Here is a 22,310-nt window from a genome sequence, read left to right as displayed (position 1 = left end):
TCCACTCTACGTCGGAAAGAAACCTTAAGATAGTGATCTCGTCAAACCTGGTAGAACCATGAGTTGGACGGACTAGTACTTTGTAGAACGGTGTGTCGCCCTTGACAACAAGGCCATGGTAAAGAATACGGATGAACACCTAGTACTGGCACCGAGCGCCTAGTAGCATTTATTCCTAGAGAATAAGCTACAAATTGTCCTTGGAAAGAAGGTCAACCGCAACAAGAGAGTTAGGATCGACTTACAGAGATATCCGGGTGTTGTGCAAAGTAGATGTATATATATCTACTTAATCATGCAAACTTCCACTAAGCCTGAAAGTGATACCTTATCATCTTAAAGTTGGTGTTTAAAAAAGTAAGTTATAATAAGAAACATCGAATATCTTGAATTATAGACTTATTTCTTAATTTCTCCGGGGGTATATAGTATAAAAATATCATGGTTCAACATATGGTCTAGAACTTATGTAAAAAATAGTATATTGTTTTGATGATAGAGCAGCTTTATAATTGAAATGCAAAAGTTAGGTCGAGTTAGGTCTCAATTGGGATTTATTGGGGCCGTAGTATTGGGTCCGGGTTGGGTTTTGGTCGGAATCTTCGACCCAATTGGGTTCTGCAGAAATTTAACCGGAGAGTGGTACGAGGTACATGAAATTAGGGGTTACAGCCAATTGAATCGATCGAATTTCTTCTCTTAATAGCTAATAAGATCCTACCCTCTTGCTCTTCTCGTTTTGAGAAGATTGAGTACGAATTGGTGGCATAGTGGGTGGTTAAAGAGGGAAGGTCTAATTGACTAACGCGCTGGGTGGCCACTCGTAGTGCAATACGTTAATGAAAACGATGCGATTCTTACCTTATCTTAATGTGCATGTGCCTGACTCACGTGATTTAATATAAACCATGGTTTGATGACGTTGCGACGCCAATGACGTAGAGCCGTTAAGTGTCAACTGCCATGGTTGTGTGACCGGCCTCTTCATTTCCTCTTATTCATTCTGTTGCCCAGTAAATCGTCTTCGCGAACTCAGTTTTACCATAGTTGCGGCGCTCGCGCAACCTGTAACAGCTTAGGAGGCAACATCACCACTATATACAAGCATGGCCACCGTTTCAATCAGCGCCCCAGGCCTGGGAAGCGGAGGATTCCTCTATAATAATGGCAATAACAATGCGCGGCTGTGTGTTACGGCCGAGACCGAAAACTTCGATATGGAGACCATCAAGAACTGGCAAGATGAAGGATTTGACGTGCTCTACATCCCATACAACGGCGGAGGAAAGGAGTATGGTGCCAAGTTACAGTCAGTGAAGGATGGACTTGGTGTGGGCGAGAACTACGGTGTAGTCGGTATGCAAAAATCAGGACTCATGGAAACTCAGATACAAACTAACTCGATCTATAGCATACGGCGATGCCGCAAACTACTGTCTCGACTACTATCTCAAGCCCACAAACTCGAGTCGACTCTGCGCCCTTGTCGCATACTATCCCAGTATCATCCCTGACACACGCTCTCGATACGGTATGCAGATGCAGGTCCTTGTGCACCTGGCTGGTGAGACCGTGGACGTGCTTGTTCAGCCCGTCGCACTCGGCTTACAGGGAAAGAAGCGACGCCAAACACGCCCTCTCAACCCTGGTGTTGGAACTGGAGAGCGCTTGGATCTGGGATATCCCACTTATACGTACGACAACGCGCAGCCCGGCTTTGCCGAGACTGATATCGAGGAATATGATCATCTGTCGGCTGATCTTGCTTTCACGCGGACTTTGAAAGCATTGCGAAAGGGTTACTCACGGGATCCCGATTTGGAAAGACGCTGGGAGGACCATGTGGAAGGTAAATTCGAACTTTCCCTCTGTCGGGTGGATTTGCTAACAAATCTGTAGCCAAATTCTTCGCGTCCAACGTTAAACAGACAATGGAGGGATATGTGCAGCACAAAACCCCCGCTGTGACTTATACGCCAACAATTACAGGCGGCATCGGCAAGAAAGCCCTCCGCCATTTCTACGATCACTACTTCATCGGCAAACTACCCCCATCAATGCGCCTTCGCCTCCTCTCCCGGACTACAGGCGCAGATCGCATAGTCGACGAGCTGTACGTGAACTTTGAACACACACAGGACGTCCCGTGGATGCTCCCCGGTGTCCCACCAACAAACAAGCGCGTGGAGATCATCCTCGTGAGCATTGTCAGCATTCGCGCCGGTCGCCTGTACTCCGAGCACGTCTACTGGGACCAAGCGAGTGTCCTCGTTCAAGTCGGTCTGTTGGACCCTAAGCTTCTGCCAAGCACCGTTCAAGGCGTCGACCGACTTCCCGTTGTCGGTCGCGAAGCTGCTCGTCGCATCCTGCACGAAGACAATGAAGTCGAACAGGAGGATTATCATAACAAGATGATTCGCCGTGCGCATGCTCGGGCTCGTCGTAATAACAGTTCCCGTGCTTCTCAGATTGCCGAGGAGTCTGGCGCTGAGATGAAGAGTGAGGCGGAGCAGACTTTGCCTGATCGGACTGGTAACAAGGGCAAGTCGGTACAAAAACCTTCTGCTCAAATGGCCGAGGTGGATGATGATGGCGCCGAGACTGAGACTGAGTCTAGTGCTAAGGCGAAGTCTGAGGCTGGAGATCGGGATCGGGCTGCTACCGTTGAGGATGTCGGAGAGGATGGACAAAATGGTTCGAAGCAGACATGAAGGCTTACCTCGTATTGTCGTGATCCCTATCATGAAATTATCGCAGAGGTACCCTCGTCTGAGGAGTTTGTGATTCATGTGGATAATCTCGGTTGGGAGTTCTTATTTTTGGGCGATTGCGTTTTGATCATGAGTGATGTTGTACCTGTTGGACTCTTCTTCGTAGCGTTGATGATTTCCACCAGTATGGACATGATGATGAATGTGACATGTATGTTTGAGCAGATGTTGCAGCAATTAAGTTAAGTTGATCTTATAATCTGATAGTAGACTACCGCTTTGGGAAAAGTGCCGCCGCTTTAAACCCCACGCTGTTTCGCGACGTCATGCAACGCCAAGTCATGCTTACCCAAAGAAGATTGGACGATGTCGCGCTCCCTCTAACACTATTCTCTCTTGAAATTATGTGAAGGTCTCTTATCACATATCCCAGACCGTGTAGCTTCCACAGGCCATCAGGGTCCGGACCAGCAAATGGCCCGACATTCCCACTTCCAACCAGGTCGAGAACCACTAGAAGACCACAATGGCCTGGAATTAAGACGATCCCATGTCTCAGGCCCAGTGCATTTCTTGAATCCTACCTGGGCCCATTACACACCAACCCAGCAGCTTAAACCGAAACGCCCAGGACTTGGAGAAGCCCAACTCCATCCACCCATTGAGCATCTCTGGCGATCGCGCGATAACAGAAAAGGCCGGCACGCACTGCGCGTTGACATAAAGGCCACTCCCCAAGAGACGGGCTATACGGTTCCACCATTAACACGTGGCACACTCGCAACAGCAAGGGGAATTCTCCTCATGTTCACATACGTACCTTACTGGGACGTGTCATATCTGGTAGCGATTACATTCACAATTGGCTCCATAATCTGGATTATCAACGCTTTCTTCGTCTGGCTACCTCTGGAAGATCCGCAGACAGGTTTCCCCGGTGAAACGCTAACAGGGGGTGGCGTTTCCGCATTTATCGGCGCGACTGTTTTCGAGATTGGAAGCGTGTTGCTGCTATTGGAAGCTATCAATGCAAATCAGACGGGGTGCTTTGGTTGGGCGCTTGAGTCTGTTTTGTCGAAAACAAAATCTGGGGAAGATGGACGTCATTCACATACGCCTGCTTCTACGAAGGTCATTCCCAACATGCGGGAGTGTCGGCATCACCATGCGGATCGGAAGTCACTGTTTTTTGGCGGCCATTCTCGCCCGTCTACTAGTCATCATGAATCTTTGTCGAATTATCCTGGTTATGTTACCTCGTCACCTGATGGGATGTCATTTCAATGGATGCCGTCCATCCTGGCATTGCGCTCGCACTACTTCCATGAACTGGGGTTTCTGGCATCTTTGATCCAATTCTTCGCTGCATCTATTTTCTGGATTGCCGGTCTTACTGGTCTTCCCGGCATCTACAATCATATGAGCCAAGGGCTTGCCGATGGTGTATATTGGGTTCCTCAGATTGTGGGTGGCATGGGATTCATTTTGAGTGGATTGCTGTTCACCCTTGAGACTCAGTCCAAGTGGTACCGACCCGCTTGGCATGTTTTGGGCTGGCATATCGGTGTATGGAATTTCATTGGTGGCATTGGCTTTACTCTCTGTGGTGCGCTTGGGCCGGCGAGTATGCACTCTGGGGTCGAGTATCAGACTACGCTTGCTACATTCTGGGGGTCGTGGGCTTTCATGATTGGATCTACAATCCAATGGTATGAGAGTCTGCAGAAGCATCCCGTTGAAAAAAAGTGAATCTGTGCTTGTTTCAAACTTTGCTTTCCTTTTCCATTGCCTGACAGTGTTCAAGAAAAACAGGCATATTGACGGATTGTACTTGTCTATTCAGCGCATTATATACTCATCATCCATGAGCGCGTAACACTCTACCTAAGTCTTAATCATATCAACTTGAACAAAATGTCCTCATTGGTCCCCCTCAAACAATCACCATCACTGCCTCACAAACTGCGTAGCATGCTTCTTGTACAAAGTGCTAGTATCCAGTACCTCACCAGTGGAAGACTTCAGAAACTCAACGGTCAAGTGCTGCTCATCCACAAACTTAATAGCGCTATAGCTATAATCATCAGCATAAGCAAAGGCAGTATAATCAGGCTTAGTCCCAACAGAACTCAGCCCCTCAATATTACCCGCACCACCAGCAACAATGTACATAGGCGCCTTGGGATCATTCATGCCATTGGCATCAGCAGTACCATTAACAACAGGCAGGAACCGCTGCGAGTTGTGCACGTGCCCGAAAACACCGAGGTCAACTCCGTACTTGTAGAGCAGTCCTTCAAATGCTTCCTGGCAAGAATCACATCCGCTGGAAGAGCCAGTTGAGTACCAAGGTCTGTGCCCAGCGACAATAACCCACGGCGTGACAGTTCGGTCAACACTCGCCAGATCAGCAGTCAAGAAATCAATTTGCTGGTTCTTTGTGCCGAAAGGTCCGCCGTCTAGCTTTGCAGAACCATCCTGGCCGTCCGGGGCATCGGGGAAATCCGTTTCGGTGTTGATCATGACAACATGCGCCATGCCGTATTCGAAGGAATACCAGAATGGCGGGTTGGATAGGGACCGGGCCTTCTTTGCATTTGCTTGGGCAGTCGCATCTGAAGAAGATGAGGTGAAAGATTGTGGCATGGTACTGTCGAACCGATGCATGAAATCGGTAAAGTTCTTCTGGCCTTCTGGGCAGAGGCCATTGATGTAAGGAATTTCACTGCAGTCTGCTTCGTGGTTTCCAGGACTGGCCATGTACATTTTCCGGCCTGCGATGGGAGCGAGTTGGTCGTAGAATTGCTCCAGGATTGATTCGTAGGCTTCTTTTCCGTCGAAGAGGTTCGAGAACTTCAGATACCAGTCATCTGCGTAGGCAAAGTCGCCTGGGTGAATTACAAGCTCGTAATCGTCAACTGTGTTGGCTAAACTACCGATTGTTGTGTGGTTGAGTTCTGGTTCGATGACGGGGATTGTGTCTTTTTTCTTGCTGGTTGTGAAGCCGTCTTTGCCGTAGACACCTAGGTCGATTACTACATCCATGTTGAAGGGTGTTTTGTCGCCTGGTGTGCGTGGGCTCAGGAAATGGCCTATTGTTGAGTTCGTGGACTCGATCTTGTAGTAGTAGGTTGTTGCTGGGGTTAGGCCTGTTAGGATGGCGACATTGGACCATGTGCGCGATGTTGCGTAAGTTGTTGATGAGCTTGAGCAGGCTTTTGTGTCCAGCTTGTCTGCTGATAAACCATATTGGACACAGGCTTGGTTCAATTGCTCGTATGTGTTCCAGCCAACGGATACAGCTATAGATATGTTAGTTCATGGTCGTGAAACCCCCTCATAGAAGAAAAAGAATGCGGAGAAACGTACAGTCAGGTCCGTAAACTGCCAGACGCTGCTGATGAGGAGTAGTCAAGTCCTTTGGAAGAGGAGGATAAGTGACACTGGCAAGAGCACTACCTGCCACAAGGGGCAGAGACTTGATGAGCGTCGAAACTCCAACCATGATGACCACGTTTCAAGACGATCGACAAGATCTGAATGTCAGACTACATATCAGGAAGGATGATCAAGTCTATATATATATTCATTTCTTATTGCAAGCATTAAAAACACAATGCGCTGTAGCATAAATACAACTGGGTCGAGAAGTACTACCAACCAATCATATTCGGAATGCCACCCACGGAGCTGAACATGCAGATCTCTTGCATACAAAGTCACCAGGCCCCACCACGTTCGTCAGGCACAAGGGTCGCTTAGCACAATGTGGTTTTAATGTCCGGGCTTAATAAACTAGATCTCGGGGATCGTCAAGCTTTTGGTTGTGAAGGCATCGGAACTTACTTATTGGCCGTGGTTTAGGGCGCACGTGGAGGCATCGGTTGGTTTTCATGGGAGTTACTAATTACTATTCAATCGTTGGAATGCTCAATTCGTTCGCTTGGGATTGTTCACGCGCAATTAATATCGGAGTCTCCGGCCGGGATCAGACCATTGCTGGTGTTTATATTGCAGCTGAGTATTTTAGGGTTGAACTATAGAGGGGAAGTGGGAGTGCTTACCGAGGTTTTTTGTTTCTACGTATATTCCTGACTGCTGATATGCTGCTCTACAAGAAGCTTGATTATATTTATTCAAATTTCACATTAGCATAAGTCTCCCTCATGCACAAGACCGAAATTAATGCCCACAGTATACCTGTAAACATGCGCTTTTCGGTGTACAAAGTACATTCTACAAATTAATCATATGATACACTCTGCCTTTTTATGTCTCTTTCCAAAGCACATTCCTTTACCTTTATTGTTTGAGGGCGTATTTCTAGATGCTGTAGTCACGTGTTGGAATGAAGACCTCAACTTACCTGCGGGATCTCGACTGAGGAAATTACCGCATCTTCCACGAATAGCGATTCTTCCTAATAGCTTAAAGATCATCTCAAGACTTCTATTACCATTTAGTTGAGAATTCCTACCCAAATTACTATACCAAAAGCTGAAAAGAAGATGATTGACTAAAAAGGGGGTCCAGATGTCAGGGTAAGGTGATTTTTGATTAATTTACCCAGAACTAACCGAATAGTACTATCTCGCATAATTAAATGAGCGTAGGTGTGCACAAGTCGCACAGGAATATTCAAAAACACAAATCGGATGCAGTCAACATCATACGAAAGGGTGTTCCACCACAACAGGAACGTGCCAAAAATCTCCCCAAAACAGCGACCATTGAGGCGCTAAGCGAGGATCAGCCAATTCCGATCATATTGTTTTTACCTTAAGCAGAAACGCTGGCGGAAGCATCGGCGGAGGCGCTGGCATTGCCGGAACCATCGGCAGATGCATCAGCGTTGGCAGAAGCATTGGCGGAAGCATTTGCAGAAGCATTGGCAGAGGCTTGAGCTTCAGCGGAGGCCTGGGCGGAGGCAGAGCCGCTAAGAGAGTCGCTTGCGCCGCCGAAGGCGCCAGTGGGACCGGGCAGAGCGAAGCTGATGCTGGTGCTCCAGCTGGTTTCTTGAGGCGAAGTTCCGGTGCCGGAGCCAGCTCCTACGCCACCAGAGACGCTTGTGCCAGACGAACCAGATCCGGAACCGCTAACACCAGCGGAGCCGCTGCCAGAAACGCCAGCCCCAGAAGAACCCGAGTCGGAAGAATCAGCGGCAGGGGAGCTAGACTCGGGGGATGCGTCGCCAGTAGAACTCGCGCCAGAGGAGCCAGTTCCAGAAGCTTCACCAGATGCACCGCCGCTAGCAGATCCAGAGCCAGAGCCAGAGACATCACCAGAAGCACCGCCGCTAGCAGATCCAGAGCCAGAGCCAGAGCCAGAGACATCACCAGAAGCGCCGCCCGAGGCACCGCCGGAAGCACCGCCGCTAGCAGATCCAGAGCCAGAGTCACTACCAGAGCCACCAAGACCAGCGGAGCCAGAGGTGCTAGCGCCGAGAGAACCAGTGCCGGAAGCATCACCAGAGGCAGTACCAGACCCACCAAGACCGGCACTGCCAGAGCCACCGAGACCAGCAGAGCCAGAAGATCCAGCCCCAAGACCGCCAGTTGCAGAAGCACCGCCGGAAGCACTGCCATATCCACCGAGGTCAGTACCTCCAGAAGCACCAAGGCCAGCGGAACCTGAACCGCCGAGGTCAGCGGAGTCAGAGCCACCAAGACCAAGACCAAGACCAAGACCAGAGGAGCCACTGCCAGACCCGCCTATGCTAGCAGAGCCGGATCCCGATGCCTCACTAGAGGCGTCGGCGTCAGCGGAAGAATCAGAGGAGCCGCTACCAGAAGCAGAGCCACCCAAGAAGCCGGGAAGGAAAGAGGAAAGTCCACCCGAGCTACTACTGCCGCTGGAGCCGCCCACGGGCCAGAGGCAAGGCTCACGGGTCTCGAGAGTCTTGTTGAAGGGAGCTGCGAGAGCAGTGCCCGCGAGGAAAAGAATCGCGGTGTTCTTCATGTTGCCGGAACAATGAAGGAGAAAAAGAAGGATAGAGCGTCGAAGTCAACTCTGGAGGAAGAAATAAAAAGAAGAGCGAGTGAATTCCAAGTTGATCCAGTCAACTGAAGCAAAAGAAAGAAGTAGGTTGTTGATGAGGACTGATCGGTGCTGGAATATGCCCTCTCTTATAGTTCTCTCGAGGCATGGAGCGGGCCGATAAATGATTCTATTTTGGTGGATGTGCTCGTGCTCGTGACTGTTCCCGTGCTTGAGATCGTGCAATCTGTTGACGTGCATTGTTAGTGAAACTACGGCTGTGACCGTGACTTGTAGTTCCTGTTTCAGAGTACTACAAGTCTGGATCAACGAGCTCATTCTCAAGCTTCTCCTAGGGCGAATCGTTTCAGATGCCTCATAATCGAGCTTCCCCTGTCGAGTGTCTGGTAGAAAGGTCGCAAGCTTAAGGTCGTCAATCCAGTGATCAAGGTAAAATACAAGTGGTATCAAAGACGCAGAAGCTGGGTGGTGATCAACTTTTCCTCGTATACATCTTCAAGCCACTCTACGGACCGTGTGCTATCAAACTCAACAAAGATGGAGCTATGGAGACTGACACAAGGGGCTGTTTTGATTAGATGAACTGGAGAGAGTTGATTAGTTGGAAGAACTCAAATATGAGGCTTTTTGCCATAATTATCTAGAAACTTCTCAGGGTGGATCCGATCCGCCTTGGGGTTCTTTAGTGCCCGTGGCCGAGCATCCCGAACACCGAACGGTTCGTGAATAAATTGGGTTCCGTGCGAGATGCTTATTTTTAGGTGCTGTCAGGGGATAATTAAGGAGAAGGGGGATTGCGAGTAGTTTGCAAACCAATCGCCACTTGGCTATCTATTTGAGTTTCCTCTAACGGAGCTAGGGATTCTTGTATAAAATTTCAACTGATTCTTTTTGAAGCAAGATTTGCTTGTGAAATGAAATGGCAAGTTCTGTCAGCCTGGAGAATTAAAATGCGCGTGTATGGTTTCATTTAGGGCTTTGAAGTCCAGTGACACAGGGTACAAAGGCAGAATATATAGGGGGAAAGGAAAAACAGCACGAACTCTTGCATCGAGCACATACAGTACAAGGATTTGATTGTGAAACAAATATTGTTTGTCGAGTCTTCACAGAAAATGCACCGTTGAATCACAACCCCAAGGATCATCGCGATAATCGCCCCGGAATGCGCACGATCGACGCAGTTCGTTTCAGCCCCCGCTGCAGGTGTTGATAGATTGAGACAATCCATAACGCCCCACTGTGTGATTAATTTAGTTAGCTACATCCTCGACAGACCTAGTAAATGGTGGCTGAAAAGTTCAACCAAGTTTCCAGATGTCTGCAAGCACAGTTGGACACCCCCTAAAGGCTCCGAAACACCACCTCTCTTGAATGACCAAGAGTAATTAAACAGAGATATCTTGAAGACATGTACAGAACACAAACTGGGTTCCGGCTACAATCGTAATCATGATCATGAAGTTGAGCAAAAAGAAATCATTAAATTAACGTGACGAGGAAACAGCAACACATAAATACATAAGTTGTCTATAACTCGCCTTCACTACCCTGTCGTCGATATCACCTTTCTATCTCTTCGTAACCACACTTCACAGAAGCTAGTTACCTTCACCCCCTAGGTTTCAACAGGTCCACCAAAAGAGAATTACTCCTTGTAACGGGTCTCCTCGATCTCCTGGCCGTTGTCACCATTGTCACTGCTGCTCATACCGAGCTCGTTCTTCTCAGCTGCGCCTTGGTCACTGGTATCCAGGCCCAGATCGCGTGACTGTTGAGCGATTTGTTCGAAGGTGAGCTTGGGCATCTCCTTGGCGACCCTCCAGGCCATCTTTCCATCGACATGAGCCTTGGCGTAGATGATGTCGACCTCTTCAAGTTCACGGCCGGCTGTCTCAACATAGAAGAAGAAGCCGAAGATCAAACCGATGAAGTTGAACAGTGCGAAGAACAGGTAAACACCCCAAGGGCTCTGTCCAGAGAACAGTGGCGTGAACATGACAACAGCAAAGTTGCAGATCCAGTTGGTGCAGGTCGATGCCGCCGCGCCGATAGTACGGGTACGGAGAGGGTTGATCTCAGGGGGGTAGATCCAGGGCAATGGCAGGAGTGTGAATGCGAAGAAGGTGATGAAGAGGAAGATACCGACAGCAGCACCCTTGGAGTTCTCCTCGGTCTCCTTGATCAAGCAAGCAAATGTGATAACGAAACTGAGACCCTGGCCAAGGAAACCAATCAAGTATAGGTTGCGACGGCCAACCCGTTCAATCATGAAGAAAGATGGGATGGTTGCAAGGGCGTAGACAGAAGCGAATACACCACCCATGATGAGCGATAGGTATTTGGCCATTCCTAGGTTTTCCTGGAAAAGTAGCGTAGAGTAGTAGATAGCAGCGTTGCAACCGGTGAACTGCTGGAAGAATTGACCGGAACAACCAATAAGAAGACGCTGGAATTCCTGAGTCTTGCCGAAAGTGAAAACGGTTTTCCAGCTTGCCTGTGAGCGCTTCGAGTTTTCGACGTCCGCTCTCAGGAAGTTAAAGTCGGTAAGCACTTCGTCGGAATCGGGAGTAGAGCCCTTGATCTTGGCGAGAACTGCGCAGGCTTCGTTGTCAAGTCCGCGCTTGACAAACCACGACGGGGAGTCCGGTAGCAACAAAGCACCCGTGGCCACGATAAGAGCGAAGAAGATCTGGAAGGCAATGGGGAAACGCCACTGAACGGTATCGGCAGCGTGCGACATACCAAAGACCAACCAGTAGGCAATAAAAGTGCCACCAGCGATCATCGCACCTTCGAAACAGACCAGGAACCCACGGTTGTGAGCGCCGGAGCATTCCGATTGCCAGACCGGGATTGTAGCCGTGTTCATGCCGTTTCCAATACCAGATACAACACGGCCGATGACGAACTGGCCGACTTCCCATTTACCAGTAAAGCAGACGGTGGTGATCAACGCACCAATAGTCAAGACGTTGGCACCCATGAAGATCACGCGAGTACGGCCGAGTCTCTCACCGAAGAACATGGAGAACAACGCGCCGAAGAAGCAGCCAAGCTCATAGCATGATGTGACGGCACCACGGATAACGTCGATGTAGTGCTTTTGGCCCGCGGACGGATTATCGGGCATTGCAAGAATTGGGAAGGAGCGAACGAATTCATCGCCGTTCAGCAGGCCAGCCATCATACCCTGGTTGTAACCGAAGAGGGAAAATCCCACGACAGCGGTGATGGTGATGCTCACCCGGAGCGACCGACCGGTCAAACCACTTGTGGTTGTCCACATGTTGACGGTACGTACAAAGTAAGAGCCGTCAGCTTGTGGGGGGGGGGAGAATGGAAGTTGGGGGAAAAAGTAGTAAAGAAGAAGATTTAAACCGAGGTCAGGACGGACGATCGGGCTGTCTTATAGCCTCCATGGAGGCGGACATCCCACAGATACCCCATCCTTGGTCGGGCCCCAAATGGGAAAGTCCAGCGACTCCAGCGACGGCTCTACAGTTCCACATGGGGAGAGACGCGGGGGAATCCTTTCACTTGGCACTTGGCGGGTCTGGGCAAGATTGACTAATCCGGAGATCCCAGGCCCGATCTTTAGTATAGATGCAGCTCTATGATAGATTTTGTAATTGTATTGCACCATTCTTTTCTCTACTCTAATTTTCCTCTGTTCGACATTTCATATACATCATGCACACATTCATTTTACCGTTCTAGTGTACCTGGTACCTGAGGCCGCCAAGGCTTTCGGCCCCAACATGACATCAAAAAGTTTCCGCCAAGGCTTTTAGTGGCGCTGGACAAGGTTTTCCCGGCCCCGAGCCAATCACCGCCACATACTTTGTGGCGCCGCACAAGGCACACGGACCCAAAGTTTTCGCTGCCGACTCCGAAAACCGACCGGCGCAATTTCGCTTAATCGCCTTTTTGTGGCAAGCCGGCTTTTTCCGTCCACGTTGTACCGTGACCAGACATCGGGCCGACTCAGTGTCGCCGCGGCCTATCGGGTAGATGTACTGGTACTATTCTTTATCCAAATATATATTTAAAAAATAGCGCTGTCTAGGAGCGAGTCATTCCGTCGCGGTTCCACAGTCCCTGGAGGCATACATGTAACACCACACTTTCAAAATATTAGTGATGTTACGTCACAACGGGGAACCCATAACTTCCGCTTGGCAACTGGCGCCTTGGCGACTCTGGGCGGACTTGGCACGCCTGAACTGTAACCAATACATGGCGAAGGGTCTTCTCGATAGGCTCCACATGGCACATGGTACTCGCAAGCGGAGTATTCACTGGCAAAAGCGAGCCTTTATGCTCCACTGCAATCTCCTATCGATGCAAAACAACACTTAGGCTCAATGTAACGTGCATATATGTAGATAAAATTTTCCCGCGATATCCACCAACGACAAAAATTCTACATTTTATGCTCGCATTAGCGAAATAGCTACGACGAGAGGACTAAGGCGGTACACATAGAATAACAATATAACTGTAGTGTAGCTCTTATCGAACTAGCCACAAGCTGGCTCGCCATCCGCCATAGATGGCGGATTCGTGACCCGTGATTTTGAGACGGAAAGGTACGCCATCTACGTATGAAGCTTCTTCTTCGGTTATTTCTATGTGTACGAATTTGACCTGAACCAAGGCATCACACACCATGGAAGGTGAAGCGGAGGGTCCAAAGCAATGTGGCTTACTCGCCCGGGGCGGCAACGGTGCTTAAGTGCTGCCTAGAAATTTCTTGTAGCGCCAAGGGCCCCCATGCGAACGCCGTCCCCGGAGTCACTTCCCTCCCGGTACGCCACTGACGGCGTACCGCGAGTTGTGACCTTTTGGCTTTTCTATTAGAATTGAGGTTCGGCCCTTGGCAGAGTGGTGGCGCCCCGCTAGCTCATTCAACTCGGCATAGCACCGCCCTCTTTCAAATCGGCAAAATATTCCAGGGTTTTTGACATGCGGTGTGAGACCGACATCTGAAATGGGCCCAGCTGTGGATACGTCAGCTATGATATCACTGTGGCCTTGGCAACACGGGGCCGTGTGCGACTTAGGTCTTGGGAAGGACCGAGTTGAGTCTTTTTCCGCAATATCACCATGTTGTGTACGCATCGGCTTATGCTCTATCTTTTTTATCCGACATCCAGTACATATCCAGTTGCAGGGTCTAATAGCCACCCACGCTCACCTTATGTCAAATTCCCTGGCCATTTTAGTCTTTCGCCTTTAGAATTGGCCTGCAGATTATCTGTTTCAGGTGCGGCCGAGTAGACGGGAAGTCCAACTCCACACCTTGAGGTCGCATGTACCAGGCAGGTTGACCAATCAGGGGAACTACGTGTACATTGAAGTCAGTATCAGATACAAACTGCATGCTGTAAAGCTCAAACCTAACTCAGTAGCTGCGTGCAGTTTATACGTATGTGATCAGTAGTTGGTGGGTGTTGCCTGTGTGGTTTTAGGATGGCTATAACGGGGTCAAATGTTTGTATACGGTGCCACGAATGAACTGGTCTTGAAGATTTCTACATGAAACCTCAAAGCGACTGTGCCGCTTCATACAATGTTTTTTCGTACTTTGGCCGCTCCTTTTTCGCCTTTTTCTAGCACATTTTCAAGTGCCTCGGTTTGTAGTTGTTCTAAAACGATGGGTTAATCATGAAGGGATGTGAAAAAACCGATGGCCTCTATTTTACCATACCAATGCTACGCGATTTAGGCCGAGAAGGGGAATATGTTATACGTGTAGAGGGTCTAGTATCTCCATACCACGTAGAACCGCGACAATACTAATAAATGATTTCGAGGGCTCTTATATGAATTGTTAGATTTTCATTAGACATCGAGTTATCTTCTGTGACTGCAGTTAAGACTGATACAATTGAATTAGAAGAGATGGAGTTATAGTGGCTTTGAAAATTACAGATGGTTGGTGCAAATATATATTTCGATTGATGGTCAATCTTTAAGCACACCAGTGAGAGTTGGCATGTGATTATCACATGACCATTGATCTGTGTGTGGCTCGGCTTGCAAATTTCGCCTGGGTGAAATCAGAATGAGCACCGCCGCACCGGCGTAAAGCTGCCGGGTGAGCAATGTGAGTGCAAACTGCATGTAGGGTGAGAGCCGGGTGATTCTCGATCTCTGTGTTGCGACCGCCGCACTGGCCCGCTCAGAGGGCTATAATGAATACTACTGGATGTTTGATTCCACCTTACAGACTGAGCCTCAAGTAAGCTGCACACATCCGCTCATGAGATGATAATTGGGGCAGAAGGACGCCTGAGTCATGAGGTTCGAATTTTGTCGGAATACCTTCCTAGGGTCTACGGAGTGAATCCTCAAAGGACACCTCGACAGATTCGATGATTGGACCGGAGGTAGCGGGCCCCCGCATATAAACAAAGGCAGTAAGATGGCCCCGACTCATCCGAGTCTCATGGCGATCCCCGCGTCCGCCGCGCCAAGTTGTCTGGGCTCGTGTGACCTTCTCTTGCCTGCGGTAAGAGCTCTATAGGATTCTTCGGCCAACCAAAATGGCGAACAGAAGCTGTGGGACGTGCAGGGGTACGTTTCATCTCGGGAAACCACCTGTTCGAGCCTCAGCATCTGAAGTCGCCGACGATGGCTCTTACATCGCCGGATCCTCTGCGATCGGACTTTCCCAATATGTTTGAAATGTTTCCAGTCCAACCGCATCTGTAAAGGCTACAGTATTCGGTTGTCGTGGCCAAAGGCAAATGTCAAGCGGCGAGCGGTCGTGGCGCGCTCATTGCTGCAACAGAGGAGCACCGGACACCGGTTCTCTGATGCACGACTAGTCAATGCATCCACCTGGGATATTGAGATGCATCGTCATCTCTCGGGTGTAGCAGTGAATGGTGGTGCAGTCCACTGTGGAGACTTCTGCGATCAGCGAGAGGACAGGAATAGTGACGCCTTGTAGAGTATCACCGGCTGACATTACAATCGCCAATGCCATAGAATTCATCTGAACTAGATGTTGCGGAAAACGGTTTATTTCAATATTGCTAGTGAGATATGAATGTGGCATCCAGACAATTTACCATGGGACTGACCAGTATTGCAGTCCAGGGCACCACATCCTGCTCTCTTACAACATTTGACCAGGACCTGACGGGCATGGGCAATATGCTTATTCGAATTGCTCTTGTAAAAACACTCCATCTGCCGCGGCAGTACTGTGCTCTTTGCTTGCTTTGTTTTCGCTGCACCGCTCTGGACTGCAGACACAAGCTGCCTAAGCTCAAGATCGGTGCCTTGGAAGCCCTAAGAGCCGTGTCGAATCACGAGATTGGTGCAATGGAAAAAGTCCAGCATATTGCGGCAGGAATATTGTTGTGCTCATTTGAAGTTCGTATGAATCTGTGACCCCTGCTTGATAAAAGAATGATATACGCCGACATAGTTGGCAACACAGATCTATCAGGCGTTATGCACCTCCGGCCAATGGCGGTCGTACATTATCGGCATCCCACCGCCACTGGTAGATAATCATCCGGGTACAGAGGTTAGAAAAACTGTCTTGAATCTCCCGGAGATCGATTATTCACTAAGCGGGATAGATCACACTCTCAACCCAACCACCCTCTACTGCAACTCTGAGGCTGTTGAGTGAGATCTATAGTCTAGTTGCAACCGGAACGTCTCATATCGCTGCATATCAAGCATCCGATAGCGTTAAGAGCTATCTCCATATCCTTGCATGGAGGATCCGGTCTATCCCAACCTCGGATAATAAAGTCGCCGGAAGTTCGGATACAGCAACTTTCATCGATTTATTCCAGGTGGGCATGCTGTTATATCAATAATGGTGATTACTTTTTTTCGATTTGCGAATACTCGACATTTCTTCTGTTGCCGCGTGGGCTTGCAGGTGGCAGCCTATCAGATGAATAGTTGTACTTAAGAAAAGGCTGTACTCCAAAGACCCATTCATCAAGTGAAACCTGATTAGAAATAAATTCCTGCAACAAAAGACCGAGCCAAAGCCTATCTCGGCGAGTATCTATCCTTTCTATGATAATTCCGCGAATAGATGCCATTTCGTTGGCGCCGAGGACACCCTATTTCGCCTTAGTGGCATGGAAGAGGAATCCTGATTCGATATCTCATAGGGCTATAGAAAATTTACAGGTAATACTGAACTTTGGCATCATCATGTGCTTCGTATTCGATTTCCAACGAGCTTTATATGTCTCGTCCCTGAGTAACTTATTTCCATTGGTGCAACTGGTCATTCATTCCTGTCGGGTGTTTATAATTGACACGCCACACAAGAGACAAACTGGGGACGGATTGACAGCGCTCGTGCTAGCAATGCCGCCCGTACTGACACTTGGTCGTAAGAATATCATATTGAATCGGTATGAAGATGTGTGGTTGTAGAATAAATTAACAAGAGGACAGTTCTATCATTATCATCTCAAAGTTTAAGCGGGACTGTTGAGTTACTCAGACAGTTAGGTCATGATGAACCTTGCAACATCGATGCAGACACCCAGCTGTCTACCTTGAAAGCTCCTTTCTTATTAAAGAGTATGTCCCTATTATATCCCTGCAAGATTTTATATAGAAGATGGGAAAGAATCAAAAAGAATGCCCTTCGAATATTCACTTGTCTAACGGTACCAAAGGCTTAACGGCTGATTTATTTTTTTTACCTCAATTGAAAGGCCCTTCATTCTTAGGATTTGGGCCATATCTTCACCTTTTTAGACTGGTCAGACCTGGTATCGTAATTGTGATACGCAAGTATTGTTTTGTTTTCAAAATGCAAGATCAATGAGGAAGATTCTCGCAATACGAGAGTCAGCGGCGTCTACGACACGGCGATGTAGTATCGGTCAATGGTCATTCTCAGAGGGACCTAAAAAAGCGATTCAACAAGACTGATATAGTCTAGACACCAAGCGAGAAACAATTCCAGATATAGTCGAGTCACTTCTCGCGTGGCAAGAGACTCACGTTGAAGTTGTGTCTTAACTACGTAGGAGATGGCATTACGTTTATTTATGCTAATTATTGAGTGAGCCATCATGTTTCTGCATGTGGAATTCATTTCATGCTATTATTTCGTTCTGTTGGGGGTTCTCTCTGTTTTCTTCAATTTCTGTACCCTACCCATCATTGCAGGTGGCCACTTCATTAAGGGCCACCGGTAGAACTATGAGTGTTTTCAACGCAGTTTATGAGTTCTATCTTTTCACGTAAGTCCACCTGGTTCACATGGTTCAGTCGAAACCACCTGCGTTTGAAGATATACGAACACGAACCCGAGAGCTAACGTTTAGCTGCTCGGTTCTTGATTGGCCAAGGGCCTCGAGCTCGGAAACTTATGGTGGCATCGGGTTCGGGTTCGCATAAATGTCACTGCCTAGGTATATTTGTCTGCTCGACCTTGTGTTGTTTTGAAGGTAAGCTTAATTATAGTATACTGATCCGTGGTTTAGTAGCTTAATCTCTCTGCCTAAACAGGCTCAGCACTATTACGATCTTGTGGAGCATGATCAGGACTTGGGAAAATCCAAAATCTCGATCGGAAACCGAGACCCTGCCGTGATCACCGCGGAGACTACCGAAACAGACTGGCTTTATGAATAACAGTGAATTATTGCTATCAAGAATCAGGGGGCAGAACAATTCAAAAATTATATATAAGAAGGGGTGTTCCACGCCGCCATTGTTCCTTTCCCATTAACATTCTTCATATTCACAAGCCTCTAATGCATCTTTTTATTCCTTTTACTGGGTTGTCCCTTTTGAGCCGGGCATTTGCCAATTCGAGTTCCAGCCCGAGTGCCTCGGCCACTCTGACTGGTTCCATTGTGACATCTTCTGGCACTCTTGGAATTCCCAATGATGCTTCGTGTGCATGCGCAAAGCTTGCCCATTCTATGCCTAAGCGCATGCTCTTACCGGGCTCTACAAATTATACCATAGAGACGGTCGACAAGCTTTGGGATATTCGCGCCGACCTCTCACCTGCTTGTGTCGTGGTACCTAATACCGCCAATGAGGTCTCGCAAGCCGTCGAAAACATTGTTTCCTGCAATGCGCAGTTTGCTGTCCGAGGTGGGGGGCATATGAATGTGAGCTTATTCCAAAGCTGATCTTGAAGAAGAATCTGACAATCAACAGTACCCGGGCGCGAACAACATAGACGCTGGTGTTCTCGTTGCCCTGTCAAATCTGAACTCCATCAAAGTGAAGAGAGATACAGTGGATGTGGGCCCTGGTCTCACTTGGTACGATGTATACTCAGCACTTGAGCCCTATGGCCGTGTTTGCATCGGAGGCCGTATGAAAACCATCGGTGTTCCTGGCCTGACTCTTATTGGTGGCTTCCATTACTTCAATAATAAGTACGGATACGCCATGGACAACGTGGTTAACTACGACGTCGTTCTGGGCAATGGTACCCAGATCACCACCAACAAGACCTCTCACAGTGATCTCTTCTGGGCTTTGAAGGGTGGCGCGAACAACTTTGGAATCATTACGCGATTTGAACTGAAGACCTTCAACGTGCCAAAGGTTAGCACCACTATTCAGATCTTCAACGAGACCCATATCCCGGAATATCTCGCCGCTGTTTGTGATGCTGCCAAGTTGAATGAGGTGGACCCCATTGCTGCAGGAATGATTGCTACCATCTCGTACAATGCGACCACAAAGATAGCCCAAGGCAGTCTCTTGGGTGTTCAGGAGGGTGTCAGCAACCCCCCTACGGAGTTCGCCAACTTTACCAAGATCCCTGCCGTCCAACGCACCCACAATGTTACTACCATGAAACCTTGGGCCAACCAGCTCGACTCTCCTAAGCAGATGTTCCGGTATGTTGGCTGCATACCACTAGATATGCCTGATACTGACGCTTTTCACAGGGTGCAATTCTCTCACAAGACCATGAAGCCGGATGCAGATGTCCTGTACTCGATCTATCAAGCTTGGAAGGATGCAGTGGATGCAGTCGCAGATGTCAAGGGTCTATATCCTACCTTCGTCACCAATGTCATTTCCCCTACCTCTGTCCGCGTGGCCAAGACCAACGGCGTCGGTAATGTCTGGGGTCTTGAGGAAGAGCCACTGATAAGTAAGTCATCACAAATAGGTTTTGAGTAGACTTTACGAAACAATGGCTAACTACCTTGCAACAGTTTGGCAGTTCAGTACTGGTTGGGCCCTCGCTCAGGATGATCGCCGGATGCAAGCTTGGTTTCGTCAACTAAGCGAACACCTCCACGGTATTAACCAGGAAAGGGGCATTGCTTCCGAGTTTGTCTATATGGGGGATGCCGGTGACTGGCAGGATCCATATTCTGGTTTCCCTAGGGACAATGTCGCTCGTATGAGGACAGTTAGATCGGCATACGACCCCAAAGGAGTGTTCTCCAAGCTCAACTGGGGTGGTTTCAAGCTAGGCCTGTGAAGAGCCATATTCTTTCTTACGTTCAACTAGTCGACGGACGACGTGTATCAAGTGCTTTTCGTTCTATTCTACAACAGCACGGGGGCTATAAGTGTTTTCACATCACGACCTTGGCATAGGCTGTCAGCCCGATACACTCGAATATGTCCAAATTATATGAAAAGAAAGAGGCCAAGTTAGTGTGAAACAATGTATAAAATAGTACACTCATTTCGGAAGCCTTGTAGAAACCATTCAATACTCCATGATGGATGGTGCACATTAATAAATCATGCCATACATATACAAGTTTTATCAACCCGAAAGTGCTCATCCATATATACTCAGGAGCTTAGCCACGACGAATACAATACTTGTTTGGCCAATCACAAAGCGTCATAATCGAGTCATACTAATCTTACCTAGTCCCTGGGTAGTTCGATTGTCAAGAACCACCAATGAAAATGCTTCAACCGGAATGGCAGCCACCGGCCAACCTCATGCATGATTGCCAATTTTTTTAACCCACATGTCCTTTTCTTTTGACAAGTGAAATTGCTCTATTCTTGTAGATCAAGCATTACCAAGCCATTCAGAGGCGTCCTGCCGTCAATAGGAATGTGGGATCAATGCCTACATACCACACACGATCCTGGATCGACATTATACGAACATTCTGGGACTGGAATGTGCAATCACCCAATCAATGGAAGGCAAATCGAACTTTATGACACTTTCCTGTCACCTAGTATGACGCTGGTGGCCCATTTGGCCTTGAGACGCGTTTCACGACTAGCATTAAGGCCATTCCAATCATTCTTCCCCGCCATCCCATTACCCTGGTGCACTGATGGAATGATGGAAGCAATAGTCTATATAATAAGGGGTGACGATTGCCATGAACAATCAGATCCTCGACCAGATTTCTAATCAAATACTCTGATACCCTTATCTCACTACTATATCAATATCCAAGCATCACTATTTGCGGATATTGAAGCACTCAAGCAACAATGCATTCCCTCACCACATCTTTCATCTCCCTCTCCCTGCTCTCAGGAGCAGTGCAAGCTCAGAGTGTCGCCCGGGTCTGGACACATTTCTACCCCAACTGCCCCGGCGACGCTTTCTCCAAGCTGGACACATATGAGAACTATGAAGAAACAGCACCGTCCAAGGACATCACAGTCGGCAGCTGCGAAAGCATCCCAGTCCCCTCCTACGAGCACAGCATCGTCAGCGCCATCTCCATCGATGGCGAACTCCTCTCCCACAACCACGACCTCCCATTCCTAGAAGGTGGCAGCGGCTGCAACATCACCGTCCACGAAGTCCCGGAATGTATCGATCCACCCCTGATCACCAAGGAGATCCGCGATGGAGTTGCAGTCACGCACTGTGAACAACGCCAATTCGCAGCATACAGCCAAGTGTGGGTAAACCTAGTCTGCGACACGGATATCAACGGCATCGCAAATGGCGAGGTCGACCCCAAGGCCAGGACACAAGACAAGCAAGCCAACACAGAGCACACAAATGAGCCCGAGCAACCCATTCGCGCCGAGAAGCAAACTTCCGTTGAGGACATCAACAACATCCAAACACCAGGGTCGAACTCGGATTCGTGGCATTTGTCGCAGATCACGCACAACCAGCGCGAGCCTGAGCAGGAGGGCCGTGTTAACAATGCCGGTCATGCTGAGAGTCAGCAGATTGTTCATAAGATGATGGAGTTGTTGAAGAACAAGGCTTCTGTCCTTATTGATGGAAAGCACAATGGTACTCACCATAATGGCACTCATCACTTGAATGTCACCATGCATCACAACGGTACTGTTGCTGGCAACCGTACTGTTATCTCGCGTCGTCATCCTTCTGTCTTGCGCAGCCGCATGGCTCGGTTCGTTTGAGTTGTTGAATTCGGGTCTTTTCAGCTTATTTTCTTTTTCTTTTTGATGTTTAATGAAATTTTGTCCAAAATACATACATGTATATTAAAACAATCAAAAGTCGATCCTAGTTTGTGAAGACACCTTGCTTTGGAAGTAGTACTCAATTATGTTTCATCACTTAGTGCTTTCTCTAGCTGTTCAAATTTGCTTCAGCCTGCATCATCGTTCAATCAATAGATCCAGTTACAGTCTGACAAGACAAAA

The 22,310-nt window shown here is 48.4% G+C and overlaps 8 protein-coding genes across 8 annotated transcripts; 5 read left to right on the top strand and 3 right to left on the bottom strand.

Annotated features, from left to right (window-relative positions):
* Positions 1-1,106: 1,106 nt before the first annotated feature.
* N7508_009838 (dienelactone hydrolase) lies at positions 1,107-2,711 on the top strand (the record flags this gene model as incomplete). Its single annotated transcript, XM_058467900.1, has 3 exons — positions 1,107-1,356; positions 1,412-1,849; positions 1,900-2,711. The coding sequence occupies 3 exons, from the start codon at positions 1,107-1,109 to the stop codon at positions 2,709-2,711; spliced, it is 1,500 nt and encodes a 499-aa protein (XP_058315746.1).
* Positions 2,712-3,185: 474 nt separating this feature from the next.
* N7508_009837 (uncharacterized protein) lies at positions 3,186-4,460 on the top strand (the record flags this gene model as incomplete). Its single annotated transcript, XM_058467899.1, has 1 exon — positions 3,186-4,460. One exon carries the CDS (start codon positions 3,186-3,188, stop codon positions 4,458-4,460), a length of 1,275 nt encoding a protein of 424 aa, XP_058315745.1.
* A 198-nt stretch (positions 4,461-4,658) lies between these two features.
* On the bottom strand, positions 4,659-6,216 carry N7508_009836 (purple acid phosphatase family protein; the record flags this gene model as incomplete). The annotated part of the gene is made up of 2 exons (XM_058467898.1): positions 4,659-6,013; positions 6,081-6,216. 2 exons carry the CDS (start codon positions 6,214-6,216, stop codon positions 4,659-4,661), a joined length of 1,491 nt encoding a protein of 496 aa, XP_058315744.1.
* Positions 6,217-7,490: 1,274 nt separating this feature from the next.
* Positions 7,491-8,669, bottom strand: N7508_009835 (uncharacterized protein; the record flags this gene model as incomplete). Its single annotated transcript, XM_058467897.1, has 1 exon — positions 7,491-8,669. One exon carries the CDS (start codon positions 8,667-8,669, stop codon positions 7,491-7,493), a length of 1,179 nt encoding a protein of 392 aa, XP_058315743.1.
* Positions 8,670-10,356: 1,687 nt separating this feature from the next.
* On the bottom strand, positions 10,357-11,997 carry mfsA (glucose-inactivated glycerol proton symporter STL1; the record flags this gene model as incomplete). Its single annotated transcript, XM_058467896.1, has 1 exon — positions 10,357-11,997. The coding sequence occupies one exon, from the start codon at positions 11,995-11,997 to the stop codon at positions 10,357-10,359; it is 1,641 nt and encodes a 546-aa protein (XP_058315742.1).
* Positions 11,998-15,259: 3,262 nt separating this feature from the next.
* Positions 15,260-15,669, top strand: N7508_009833 (uncharacterized protein; the record flags this gene model as incomplete). The annotated part of the gene is given in 2 exon segments (XM_058467895.1): positions 15,260-15,394; positions 15,412-15,669. 2 exon segments carry the CDS (start codon positions 15,260-15,262, stop codon positions 15,667-15,669), a joined length of 393 nt encoding a protein of 130 aa, XP_058315741.1.
* A 2,800-nt stretch (positions 15,670-18,469) lies between these two features.
* Positions 18,470-20,175, top strand: N7508_009832 (FAD-binding oxidoreductase; the record flags this gene model as incomplete). The annotated part of the gene is made up of 4 exons (XM_058467894.1): positions 18,470-18,835; positions 18,885-19,579; positions 19,631-19,839; positions 19,904-20,175. 4 exons carry the CDS (start codon positions 18,470-18,472, stop codon positions 20,173-20,175), a joined length of 1,542 nt encoding a protein of 513 aa, XP_058315740.1.
* A 992-nt stretch (positions 20,176-21,167) lies between these two features.
* Positions 21,168-22,064, top strand: N7508_009831 (uncharacterized protein; the record flags this gene model as incomplete). Its single annotated transcript, XM_058467893.1, has 1 exon — positions 21,168-22,064. The coding sequence occupies one exon, from the start codon at positions 21,168-21,170 to the stop codon at positions 22,062-22,064; it is 897 nt and encodes a 298-aa protein (XP_058315739.1).
* Positions 22,065-22,310: the final 246 nt, after the last annotated feature.

This window comes from Penicillium antarcticum (assembly GCF_028974205.1).
Source record: "Penicillium antarcticum strain IBT 31339 chromosome Unknown utg000009l_segment0_segment0, whole genome shotgun sequence".
Lineage (NCBI taxonomy): Eukaryota > Fungi > Ascomycota > Eurotiomycetes > Eurotiales > Aspergillaceae > Penicillium > Penicillium antarcticum.
Note: the sequence above shows the minus strand (reverse complement) of the source record. Positions and strands in the feature narration are given on the sequence as shown.